Raw genomic sequence first — 12990 nt, forward strand, 5'->3', positions numbered from 1 at the left:
GATAAAAGAAGTCACTTGCCAACAACTGACCAAAAGCCAGGGGAATAAATATCCCAACCTCTTTCTCTCAGACCTCAAACTTCTTTCTGATGCTTCCTATTGATCAAATCCTACTAAGTGATATTATGTACTCATTGGGGCAGTGCGTAAAGATCAGCATCCGAGGGCACAAAGCTGAGAAGGGAAGGAAGGAGGGAAGAGCTGAAAAGGCACATGAAGACTATCCAGGGAAACCAAATACTATTAAATTTTTTTGGATTTGGTTTGTTAATGTTTTATTTAGGATTTTTGCATCTATATTCAGAGAGAAATTGGCCTATCGTTTTCTTTCTCGTGTTATCCTTGTCCAATTTTGATATCAGGGATACACTGGTCTCATGAGGTGGGGAGTATTCATTCTTTTTATATATATTAGAAGAATATCTCTTAGAATCAGAATCTTTCATTCCTTCGTTGCTCAAAAGTGACACGAGATGATCTACCTAAATTACATAGAGCAAAAGCATTGTTACATAATCCTGCCTCACTTCAAATGGCTGGAGAATTGCCATCACCCACCCAGTGTTCCTGGAAAGACAAGAGAAACAGTATTTTCTACTTCTTGACTCATTTCTCTCTTTTTTCATTTTGAAGGTTTTCTGAGTCAAGAACTGTGAAGTATCTGAAATGTTACCCTAACCACAAGCTAACAAGGTTGGTGCCGCATGTTCATAAACGATAGGAGAAGACATGAAACTCCTGGGTCAGAGATAAAGCACAATTTATTGTTCACAGAAACAACAGCAGCCAGAATATCAGCATTTTGCCCTAATTCCCTCAGGGTGACACAGGCACACAGTGAGCTGCTTTACAGGTTGAGAATGCGGGCTGAGAGATGCTGAGTCTTTTATAGGGAACGGTAAACAGTATCTCTGTCTTCTAAGACTGTTTGTTTTACAAGTATCCTTGGAAAAAAAGAACTAAGTACTTCTACTCAAAAGACATGCAGAAACGTTAAAAACCTGTGGAGAACTGTTTCCTAATTGACTTTTTGTTTTAAACCTACTTTCATACCTAATGTAGAGATTATTAATTTATATTGTGAAAAGCAATTTACCAAAATAACTTCTTTTGCTCTGTTATTTTTCTTCTCAATTTCATCCTTGATATGAATATTGCCAATTATTTTGGAGTTATCAATTCAGTTCAGTCACTCAGTCGTGTCCGACTCTTTGCGACCACATGAATCGTAGCACGCCAAGCCTCCCTGTCCATCACCAACTCCTGGAGTTCACTCAAACTCATGTCCATCGAGTCGGTGATGCCATCCAGCCATCTCATCCTCTGTTGTCCCCTTCTCCTGCCGCCAATCCCTCCCAGCATCAGGGTCTTTTCCAATGAGTCAACTCTTCGCATGAGGTGGCCAGAGTATTGGAGTTGCAGCTTTAGCATCAGTCCTTCCAGTGAACACCTAGGACTGGAGTTACAGGAGGTGTCTATTTCCATATGACTGATATAGTGTTGCTAAATATCCTTAAATGTCATTTTATTGGGGATACATATCTGGCACACAGCTTGTAATTCACTCCTTTGATACCACATGAGAATAACTGTCCTTTACTAGAATTTTAACCCATTCAAATTTATGCACTGTGATATTTTTAATCTTGTTTTTCTCTCATGTATACCTCCTTCCTCTTAACCTAAAAGACAAACATACACACAAAACCTCTTTATTTCACAATAGTTCTCCTCTTTGCTGCTATTCCCTTGTCTCTCTAGAAATGTGGGGTTTATAATTCCATTTTCATTCTGCTAGGAGTTGCCTTTAAACATTTTAACTACATATTTGAGTATCTTCTTTCCTACCTACTTATCTATTTGCTCATCTCCCCTTGAAAAGATCTGGAACACTTTATCCCCCTGGATCTTCCTACAACAGAATTTAGTTAGAACACTCAGGGTATTTCTGTTGTTTTTGATTCAGATTTTTGTTTTTTGCAGTAGAGACATTTTTTGAAAAATTATTTGTGTTCATTACATTGTTCCATAACCATTTAAGTGATGATCCTTTAGAAAGAATCTTGAAATTTTAATGCTCACCGCCATTTCTCAAACAGACTATCATGCCCAGGTCATTCCTCCACAGTGTCGAGGTCAGCTGGAGTACAGAATGAGTCCATACAGACGGATGACATGCCTCTTGCCTAACAATGTCTTTCTGTTGTTTTCATCCCCCCGCCCCCCAAAAAAAATTGCCTGAAAGTAAAACTCTCAATTCATTTTTTCACACTCAAAATTCAAAATTCTTCAATAGAAATGTTCCTCCTTTACCTTCTGGTATTTAGCACTGGGGAAGATAAATCTAATGCTATTGTTACTGACTTTGTGTGTGTGTCTGTGGTTTTTCCTCTCCAACTTGAATGTTTATAGAATTTGTCCAAAATTTTTGAAATCCAGAAATGTCATGAAGTTGTGTCTATGTATGTCTCTATATTAATTTTCCCAGTTCTTGGTAGACACTTTATACAGTTAAGGATATATGTCTTTTTAGTTAGGGAAATCAGTTTTAAATCTTCATTAATTGTTTCTCCTTCTATACTCCATTTTAGGCTTATGCTATTTCTGGGGTGGACAAAAAAAAATCTGTTAAACTTATTGTTTTGCTCATTTACCTCATTTCTCGAAATTTTCCTCTGAATTCCAGGGGACTATCTTATGCTAAATCACCCAATCTCCATGTTAGTTTTAGCTTTCAAGTACCAGATCTGTTCTTCATTGCCATCCGTGTGTTTTTGTGATTCAGCAACTATTTATTTATTATTTAAATAAATAATAAATATTTATCTATTTATTTATTGTAATTATTTAAGTAATAGTAATTTTTCCTAGTATTTTTCCCAAAGGATGAAAAATGCTGTTAAATGTCCTTAACATAGTTAAGAGATTTGTTAAATAAATATGTATTTTCACTCCTCAAAAGGATCTCTTTGATTTTTGAATCTTTGCGTATATGGTGACTCTCCTTTCTTTATCAGCTTGTTTTTGTGATACTGGGATATATCTTTGCTCTGTTCTGTTGTTTAGGCCTTTATCCATATAATACAGTCCTCATAAAGGAGAAGGAAGGAAACCCCTTCTGTGGTTTTTCATTTGTTAGTGGGCTAGGGGAGGCATGCTCATCAGGTAATAAACTAGAAGAATGCAGATACTTTACTTCAGAGGCAGGGGAATTAACTTCTTAGCTAGTTGCTTTCAGGTATCCTGAGACCAGGGTTCTGTAATAGCAGGCCACAAGTGAACTTCTTCCCTGCTGATTGCCCTCCAGCCTGACACCATCTCCCACCCCTTCTGCTGTGGATATTTGGAGATTTGTATAAAAAGACAGCTGTAGTTTTAGCGAGATGAAAAAGAATTTACCAGAAGACCTGACTTTATCAAGGAAAGTCTCTCTGCTGTTGAGCCTATCTTTTTCACTCTTTGTGGTTATTTTCCTAGCCCTAAATTGAGGTGCTGCCCTTTTTCATGTATGATCCAACAGCTCTGGTTGCTCCCCCACCTCAGTTGTACTCCACCATTCTTCCATCACTGTGAGCAAGAGCTATATAGTCAGATGCCTTACTCCAGGGCAACAGAGGAATGCTCACAGTCTTCTACTTGCCCTTCTCTGATTGTTTGTACATTGATTTTACCTTTAATATGATGTACATGAAATTTTAAATAAATTAATGTAGAAAAAGTAAAAATAAAATGTTCTCTTTGAAATATTAATTTCAGTAACAAAATTATATTTAAATTTCACACTAACAATAAAGCAATGGGGATGTTTTCTCCATAAAACTTATGACAGTATAACAATTAAAATCAATAAAAGGATAAAATTCTACTTCTGTATTGTGTGACCTCTGTATTACTCTATTAGCAGTGGACAAAAATTCTGATCATCAAAGAGTCCTGGATCTTCTAAGGACCAGGCCTGTGGACTTCTAAAATCTTAGTTGTTGGTTCTGACTGATGCTTCTTTCTGATTTCCTCTACTTCACCATCATCAAGTAAAAATGAAGCCAGTAGCGGAATTTGAGAAAAATAGTTCTTAGCCAGGAAGTGTTTGTGTTTGATCTTGTGAATAAACAAGGGTTCATATCCCTGAAAAGAAAAAAAGTCAGATTGTATTAAATGTCATTGATAAATCTTGCCAAACGAAAACACGTTTATGCCTCAGTGCCTTTGCTTGTCAGTTCTTTCAGCTCAGGAAACTTTTTTTTCCCTCACTTTGTCCATCATTTTACAGGGCTCAGCTTTTGATACTTAAACCTGGAAGTCTTTCTAGATTTTCTCTCTGACCTGAGTCCAAACTAACCCCTCCTTCTTCCATACCTGCAAGCACTTTCATATATTTTTAAATGTATATTTAATTCATTCTGCCTTGGACTTCACTATCTACTTGCAAGTCTCTTCCATGATAATAAAGAAGACTCCTTAAAGATTCAAACTGGGTCTTATTCATACATGTGTCTCTGGTCACCTTAGGTAAACAATCAATATTTTTGTGTGAATGTTCTTGTCACCTTGGTTCTCTTTAAATCTATTTCAATACTGATACAATTACCAACTTGAATTTTTTTCTAAAATTAGTCCTTCCCCTTATATCTCCAGAGTTCAAAATAAAGATCACAATGTACAGCAGAAACTAATACAACATTGTAAAGCAATTATTCTCCAATAATAAAATAAAAATTAAATAAATAAACAATGGTGCTGTGACCATGTAAACTTCTTTTCTGTCACCCTTTTTACTACCACAGATGTGAGTGTCTGCACTATTTCTCTTCTGTCTTCTAAACAGAAAATAATCTTCCTGCCTTTTAACAAATTTTTGTGCGTTTCCATTTTTCTTTGTTACTAACATTTAACACTCCCTGTCTCTCCACAGCTGTAACAGCACTTTGAATGTTCTCTGTTAGGTAGCTTTGCCACATTACAGACAAAGAAAACATCTGTTTTCTAATAAAAGGGGCACACTGCAAGTTGCCAATCCAATATTCATTCTCCCTTCCATTCATATTTAGAGGCCTGATTTTACAGAGGGGCCCGATTGTGTATTCTGTGACATGCTCAGCTTTCTTAGCCTTTATTATAGCTAGGGTTGATCATATGACAAGTTTCTGGCATTCCTTGAGAGCTCAGTTGGTAAAGAATCTGCCTGCAATGCAGGAGACCCAGGTTGGATTCCTGGGTTGGGAAGATCCCCTGGACAAGGGAAAGGCTACCCATTCCAGTATTCTAGCCTAGAGAATGGTGCAAAGAGTCGGACATGGCTGAGCGACTTTCACTTTCATGTATGTGTGTATGTGTATATATATATATATACACACATATATATGCATATATACACACACACATATATGCACACACATATATATACATGGCAGAAATATATATATGTGAATATATATACACACACATATGTATATGTGTATATTTTTTAAAAAGAAGTCACTGGATAAAGCTTACAGGGAAGCTCTTCGGGAGTGGGAAGCCTCACCTGTTAAGTACCTTTAGGCTTTTGCTGTATCTAGGAGGTGGGTATAATGCAGGAGGTAAAGTAGCTATCTATCTCTAAGAGTGCACAATCATTAGGATTAAAGCCAAAGTTTAAATATGGCTGTGAAAGACGTCAGAGGGCCTGGATTTTTGAGAACATTGTAGAGCTACCATACAACCACCCTGTCGTTGCCAAACTCTGGATTCCTGTTATATAAGAAAAGCAGCCCCATATTTGGTTAATTTGTTAAGTTAACTTGCTTGCAAATTGCTTAATTTGTTATTTACAGCTAAGCTCAAATGCAACTGAGATGATCAAGAATTGTATCCATTAGATTTCTCTGTTTTTCCTCAAGCACTCATCATAGTAACCCTCAGATTCAAAAGCAAATTATGGTTGAATTAACAAACACCATTTATTTTCTTTATTAATTTTACCTGACTCTTCTTTTCAACCAAATCACAAAGACTACCTGTACCTCCTCCTAAAATTTGTTTTCTGAAAGGTCAGATTATCTCCTTCCTAAAGATGCTTCCACAGTGTTAGGGTAAAGAAAGCCCTGGAGAAAAGGAGCCAGAGGACATGGCATTCTTACAGAAAACATTACATAGAAGTATCCTGGGCTTATTTTAAGGTTTCCTCTCTGGGATATATATACATATACACAATGGAATAATACTCAATTAAAAAAGAAAGAAAAGCTGCCATTAGCAACACAGATGGACGTAGAAAGTATTATGCTTAGGGAAATAAGTCAAAAAGAGAAAGACAAATGCTTTATATTATCACTTACATGTGCAATCCAAAAAATAAAGCAAATATATATAACAAAACAAAACAGAAACAAGTCATAGATACAGAGAACAAACTAGTAACTACTAGTGGGAAAAAGGAAGGTGTGGGGGCAAGATAGGATTAAGCAACACAAACTACTTTGTATAAATAGATAAGCAACAAGAATATATCGTACAGCATAGGTAAATATAGCCATTGTTTTATAATGACTTTAAATAGAATATAATCTATAAAACTATTGAAACATGTTTTACACTTGAAACTAACTGTAATGTTATAAACCAACTATACTTTAGTAAAAAAAAAAAATTCTTCTCTACAGACAAATTCACCTAGGGAGTTCACTGGCATTCCAAGGAGGCACGGGTTCAATCCCTGGTCAGGAAACTAAGATCTCACATGATGCACAGTGCAACAAAAAAAAGAAAACAAAAAAAACCCTGATCTAACCTCCTCCCAACACTTCTTAGTCCATATTTCATTCAAGGAATACTGACACATTTATGTTATATTAATATTAATACAACATTAAACAATACATATAGATAACCTTATAGATTTTCAAAGTGCATAAACAAAGCCAAATCAATCATTAAAGATGAGAATATCACATTATGTTACATACAATAAAAGGAACAATAAGTAACTCTTAAAGAATAATGTGGAAAAATATCCAATATTCATTATCCCCATGTTATATATGAGAAAACTGGGGTATTGAGACAGTAACAAACTTGCCCAACTTCTTGCAACTCATAAGTGATAGAGTCAGAATTCAAGCTAAGGCTACTCTTACCCTCTGTGACTTGCCTGGTGGCTTAGACAGTAAAGAGTCCACCTGCAATGAGGGAGACCTGGGTTCGATCCCTGGGTTAGGAAAATCCCCTGGAGGAGGAAATGGCAATCCACTCCAGCATTCTTGCCTGGAGAATCCCATGGATAGAGGAACCTGACAGGCTACAGTCCATGGGGTCACAAAGAGTCAGACCCGACTGAGTGATTAAGCATAGCACTCTAATCCTCTATACCAGATTCATGTTTTTAGCTAATGTTTATAAAATTTTACAAAGCAAAGAAGGCAGGTCCTAATGCCCTGTGGATCCTCAGTGACAGATGGGGAAATACTGGGTCAGGTCTCCTGACTTTAAATCCACCATTTTCCTACTTTGGCCAGTGTACACACTGTGAGAAACTGATCTGCCTCATATACAGTTCAGAGAACAGAAGCCTTTCTCCATGCTTTCCCTACAATTTGTGTCATAACTGACTGTAGAAGTCAAGATTATTTTAATGGTTAAGTATTTTTTTTCTCAATGAGATAGCAAATGTGTGTTAAGCCACTTCAGTAGTGTCCGACTCTTTGCGACCCTATGGACTGTAGCTCACCAGGCTCTGTCCGTGGGATCCTCCAGGCAGGAATACTGGAGTGGGTTGCCATTTTCTCCTGCAGAGGACTTTCCCAACCCAGGGATCAAACCTGCCTTTCCTATGTCTCATGGACTGGCAAGCGGGTTCTTTACCACTAGTGCCACCTGGGAAGCCCTTTGATAGCAAATAGCTCTGTGTATCTAGGAAATTCTGGAAATGCTTTACTTTGCCACAAGACATAAACTGTTCTTTAACTAGGATGGATATTAATACTTAAAAATTACACCAGTCCCAAACCATAAAACATCAATTTATTTTAGTTTGTCTGAAATAACAATTATGTTTGAAGTCACTTCTTTATTTACAATAGGCTTACTTAGTGTAAATGGAGCTCTATTTACAGAAATTCAATAAGATCCTGAAATTAGAAACGCATGTGAATAAAACATTTAATTTGATACCGCAGTAACTTGATTAAATACACAAAGGGAGCTTGCGCATTAATTGTAGAAGCAGTGGAATATCACCTTTGGGAATGAACTTCAATTCCACTATGGTTCCTATATGAAATGATTCTGCTAGCATTGGCTAGGCTTCCAGTAATTGAATATTTATGGGGCAGCTTAGTTCACTAAATATAATATTTAACACAGCTTCAGTTTGTTACCCTTTCCTCCAGTCCCTAGAGTGAAATTTTTCTTATCCTGGCATCTACTGGAAAATTATTCAAAAAAGTGAACTATTTAATTACTTCCTCCTCTTTATACCTTCCCCCTCCCCAGTAAAAACACCTACAGGGAAGAGCACGATTCAAAATGACTATTATGTTTGAAGTCATTTCTTTATTTTCCCTTAGCTGACATCTTGCATCAAATAAGTACAGCAATTTAATCAGTGGGAAGCAGAGATTCAGTATCAGCTGTTGGGATCACAGGTTTACTTAGTGCAAACGGAGCTTTCTGAGAACTCATCAGGGACCCCTCAATTCTGTTCATCAAAATGTTTTACAGATTGCATCTTGTAAGTTACTGAAATTAAATGGTGTTTAATTTTTATAGCACTTCCCCCACTCCTAGCTAGTTGGAAGCAAATGAAAAATTAAGCCTCAGAACTACACCCCATCGGTAGGATTGCCATTTAGGACACAAAATTATGAACAGAATTTATCTGAGAAGTTAGTGTGCTTTTAAGCAGACCTGTAAAGAATAATCAAAGGACAGATTCTAGGTTCCATAATACCTATCTGGTGATAGTATTCATCTATTCACTCAACAAATACATATTAATTATCTACTCTGTGACACTGTTGTAAGTATTAGAGATATAGACACAAAAAACCTAAATAATATCCTTGGCTCTTGTGAAATTTACTGTGGTACTAATGTGCTTGAACTTGCTATTATTAGAAGGGAGTGGTTTCATGTTAGGTACTTGTAAGACTTCCAGATGTCTTATCTTTATCTCTTATGTGCGCTGCTGCCAAGTCACTTCAGTCATGTCCGACTCTGTGTGACCCCATAGACGGCAGCCCACCAGGCTCCCCCGTCCCTGGGATTCTCCAGGCAAGAATACTGGAGTGGGTTGCCATTTCCTTCTCCAATGAATGAAAGTGAAAAGTGAAAGTGAAGTCGCTCAGTCATGTCTGACTCCCAGCAACCCCATGGACTGCAGCCCACCAGGCTCCCCCATCCATGGGATTCTCCAGGCAAGAGCACTGGAGTGGGGTGCCATTGCCTTCTCCCTTTTGTGCCTTAACCTCCTTTAAATTTCAATCTCTGCCATACATACCATCCAGGTATTTGTTACTGTTATCCATGGGTTCTCTGTTGCTTAATCCAATGAAACTATTCAAATTATGCATGGAATGTAGTAAAAGGCAGTCAAGTGAAAGTGAAAGTTGCTCAGTCATGTCCAACCCTTTGCGACCCCGTGGACTATACAGTCTATGAAATTCTCCAGGCCAGAATAGTGGAGTGGGTAACCTTTCCCTTCTCCAGGGGATCTTCCCAACCGAGGGATCAAACCCAGATCTCCTGCATTGTGGGTAGATTCTTTACCAGCTAAGCTATCAGGGAAACCCTAAAAGGCAGTCAAGTTACTTCTAATAATTCCAGTGATCAAACTAAGGTCACAGATTGATTTTCTTACCTCTTCAATACTCTTTAGCTTGAGATGAGTAGCGCCTTCATCTTTGGTAAGAAGAATGCAGTTCCAGGGAGACCATTCCACAGACTTATCCCATCTAACCATGACCAGATCATTGAGATCCTTCCAAGCACTGAGCACAGACTGGGATGCCCAGATATTCTCTGTCAGGTACTGTATATCTTGTAGCTGCATGTCAAAACATATTTTTAAGATAAAAATATTCTAAACATAAAATTTTATTCTAACCATAAAATTTCTTTAAGATTATTATATTCCTTGAAAAAACAAATTGAGTGTATTTTTTAAAGGGAAACAGTATTCATGAGGTTTTCAGCACACATGGTGGTGGTTGTGGTTTAGTCACTAAGTTGTGTCTAACTCTTGGGACTCCATGGACTTAGCCCACCAGGCTCCTCTGTCCATGGAAATTTTCAGGCAACAGTACTGGAGTGGGTCACCATTTTCTTCTCCAGGGGATCTTCCTGATCCAGGGATCAAACCTGGGTCTGCTACATTGCAGGAGATCTTCTGCATTGTAGGCAGATTCTGTACCAACTGAGCCACCAGGGAAGCCTTTCAGTCCCCATGTGTGTGTGCTGTGCTTAGTCGCTCGGTTGTGTCTGGCTCTTTGTGACCTCATGGACTGTAGCCCACCAGGATCCTCTGTTCATGGGGATTCTCTAGGCAAGAATACTGGAGTAGGTTGCCATGCCCTCCTCCAGGGGATCTTCCCAACCCAGGGATCGAACCCAGGCCTCCCGCATTGCAGGCGGATTCCTTACCAGCTGAGCCACCAAGGAAGCCCAAGAATACTAGAGTGGGTAGCCTATCCTTTCTCCAGGGGATCTTCCCAACCAGAGAATTGAACCGGGGTATCCAACAATGCAGATGGATTCTTTACCAACTGAGCTACCTGGGAAGCCCCATCTCTGCTCACTCTGCCCAAACTATATTACCAATCTCACAGTCATGACTGCATCCAGAGAAAGCAGTGTGTATTTCTTCCAACATGCTAGTTGTATCTTACATTTATATGGTATTAAGTACTTTCTAAAATTCATTAGTAACTTTCAGCTTATCCTCAGGGTTATTTGCAGATCATTTTATTCCCATTTTAGAAATTAGGAAATTAAGATGTGAAAAAGAATAAGCAATTCAGTTAGTGTTATTAAAAACATCATTGTTTTAGTGAAAAAAAAAAGAGGGAAAGGGGGGAAATGAAATAACTGCTTATAAACTTTTTAAAAATTTAAAGCATATTAGCTACAGCTCTTGAAATGACTTTTTATCAAGAGGACTGCATATATAAACTTAGGACTGCCAGAGGGGCAAGCTTCAGAAAGCATAAACACAGGAAGAAGAATCATTATTTTAAAGGCTTGGATGGGAAAGAAGAAATCTTTTCTGTAAAATCAATGAACAGGTTTCATCCATGATTGGCAACATTTACTCATCATACCTGTATCAGGAAAGCAATTTCAGAACCATCTTCATAATCAGCTTCTGAACAGTAGAGCCGTTGAAGTAAACATTTGTACTTCAAATATGATTCTCGTTTTCGACTCTCATTGTCAAGGTTAATGCACTGACGACAGTGGTAAATGCGGTGTGAGGTGGATGATACAGGAAACTCTGTAGAAGGCAAATAGAGCTGGCAACTGTGGCAAAAGTAAATTTTCTTATAGAACTTCAATGGGTCTTGAGGGACCTAAACAATAAAAAAAGAAAGAAAGAGAAGTTTAATAGCCAGGCAAAATGTTAAGAGCTAACTTATCTTCAGTTCAGTTCAGTCGCTAAGTCGTGTCCGACTCTTTGTGACCTCAAGAATCGCAGCACGCCAGGGCTCCCTGTCCATCACCAACTCCTGGAGTTCACTCAGACTCACGACCATCAAGTCAGTGATGCCATCCAGCCATCTCATCCTCTGTTGTCCCCTTCTCCTCCTGCCCCCAATCCCTCCCAGCATCAGAGTCTTTTCCAATGAGTCAACTCTTCGCATGAGGTGGCCAAAGAACTGGACTTTCAGCTTTAGCATCATTCCTTCCAAAGAAATCCCAGGGCTGATCTCCTTCAGAATGGACTGGTTGGATCTCCTTGCAGTCCAAGGGACTCTCAAGAGTCTTCTCCAACACCACAGTTCAAAAGCATCAATTCTTCGGCGCTCAGCCTTCTTCACAGTACAACTCTCACATCCATACATGACCACTGGAAAAACCATAGCCTTGACTAGACGAACCTTTGTTGGCAATGTAATGTCTCTGCTTTTGAATATGCTATCTAGGTTGGTCATAACTTTCCTTCCAAGGAGTAAGCGTCTTTTAATTTCATGGCTGCAGTCACCATCTGCAGTGATTTTGGAGCCCCAAAAAATAAAGTCTGACACTGTTTCCACTGTTTCCCCATCTGTTTCCCATGAAGTGATGGCACCGGATGCCATGATATTCATTTTCTGAATGTTGAGCTTTAAGCCAACTTTTTCACTCTCCTCTTTCACTTTCATCAAGAGGCTTTTTAGTTCCTCTTCACTTTCTGCCATAAGGGTGGTGTCATCTGCATATCTGAGGTTATTGATATTTCTCCCGGCAATCTTGATTCCAGCTTGTGCTTCTTCCAGCCCAGAGTTTCTCATGATGTACTCTGCATATAAATTAAATTAAACAGGGTGACAATATACAGCCTTGATGTACTCCTTTTCCTATTTGTAACCAGTCTGTTGTTCCATGTCCATTTCTAACTGTTGCTTCCTGATCTGCATACAAATTTCTCAAGAGGCTGGTCAGGTGGTGTGGTATTCCCATCTGTTTCAGAATTTTCCACAGTTTATTGTGATCCACACAGTCAAAGGCTTTGGCATAGTCAATAAAGCAGAAATAGATGTTTTTCTGGAACTCTCTTGCTTTTTCCATGATCCAGCAGATGTTGGCAATTTGATCTCTGGTTCCTCTGCCTTTTCTAAAACCAGCTTGAACATCAGGAAGTTCACAGTTCACATATTACTGAAGCCTGGCTTGGAGAATTTTGAGCATTACTTTACTAGCGTGTGAGATGAGTGCCTCATGTGTGAGACCACCCAACCTGCCTCTTGAGAAATCTGTATGCAGGTCGGGAAGCAACAGTTAGAACTGGACATGGAACAACAGACTGGTTCCAAATAG

At 38.5% G+C, this 12990-nt stretch overlaps 1 protein-coding gene across 2 annotated transcripts in view; it reads right to left on the reverse strand.

The window, feature by feature from the left end:
• Positions 1–736: 736 nt before the first annotated feature.
• Positions 737–12990, reverse strand: part of IQUB (IQ motif and ubiquitin domain containing) — an 82057-nt gene continuing 69803 nt past the window's right edge. For both annotated transcript variants that reach the window (XM_070788075.1, XM_070788076.1), the window contains exons 11-13: positions 11295–11543; positions 9836–10021; positions 737–4125 (exon numbers count right to left, since the gene is read on the reverse strand). In XM_070788075.1, the coding sequence (XP_070644176.1) occupies positions 3943–4125; positions 9836–10021; positions 11295–11543 (618 nt within the window). In that variant the 3' untranslated portion in view covers positions 737–3942. The remainder of the gene's footprint in view (positions 4126–9835; positions 10022–11294; positions 11544–12990) is intronic.

This window comes from Bos indicus, chromosome 4 (assembly GCF_029378745.1).
Source record: "Bos indicus isolate NIAB-ARS_2022 breed Sahiwal x Tharparkar chromosome 4, NIAB-ARS_B.indTharparkar_mat_pri_1.0, whole genome shotgun sequence".
NCBI classification, from domain to species: domain Eukaryota; kingdom Metazoa; phylum Chordata; class Mammalia; order Artiodactyla; family Bovidae; genus Bos; species Bos indicus.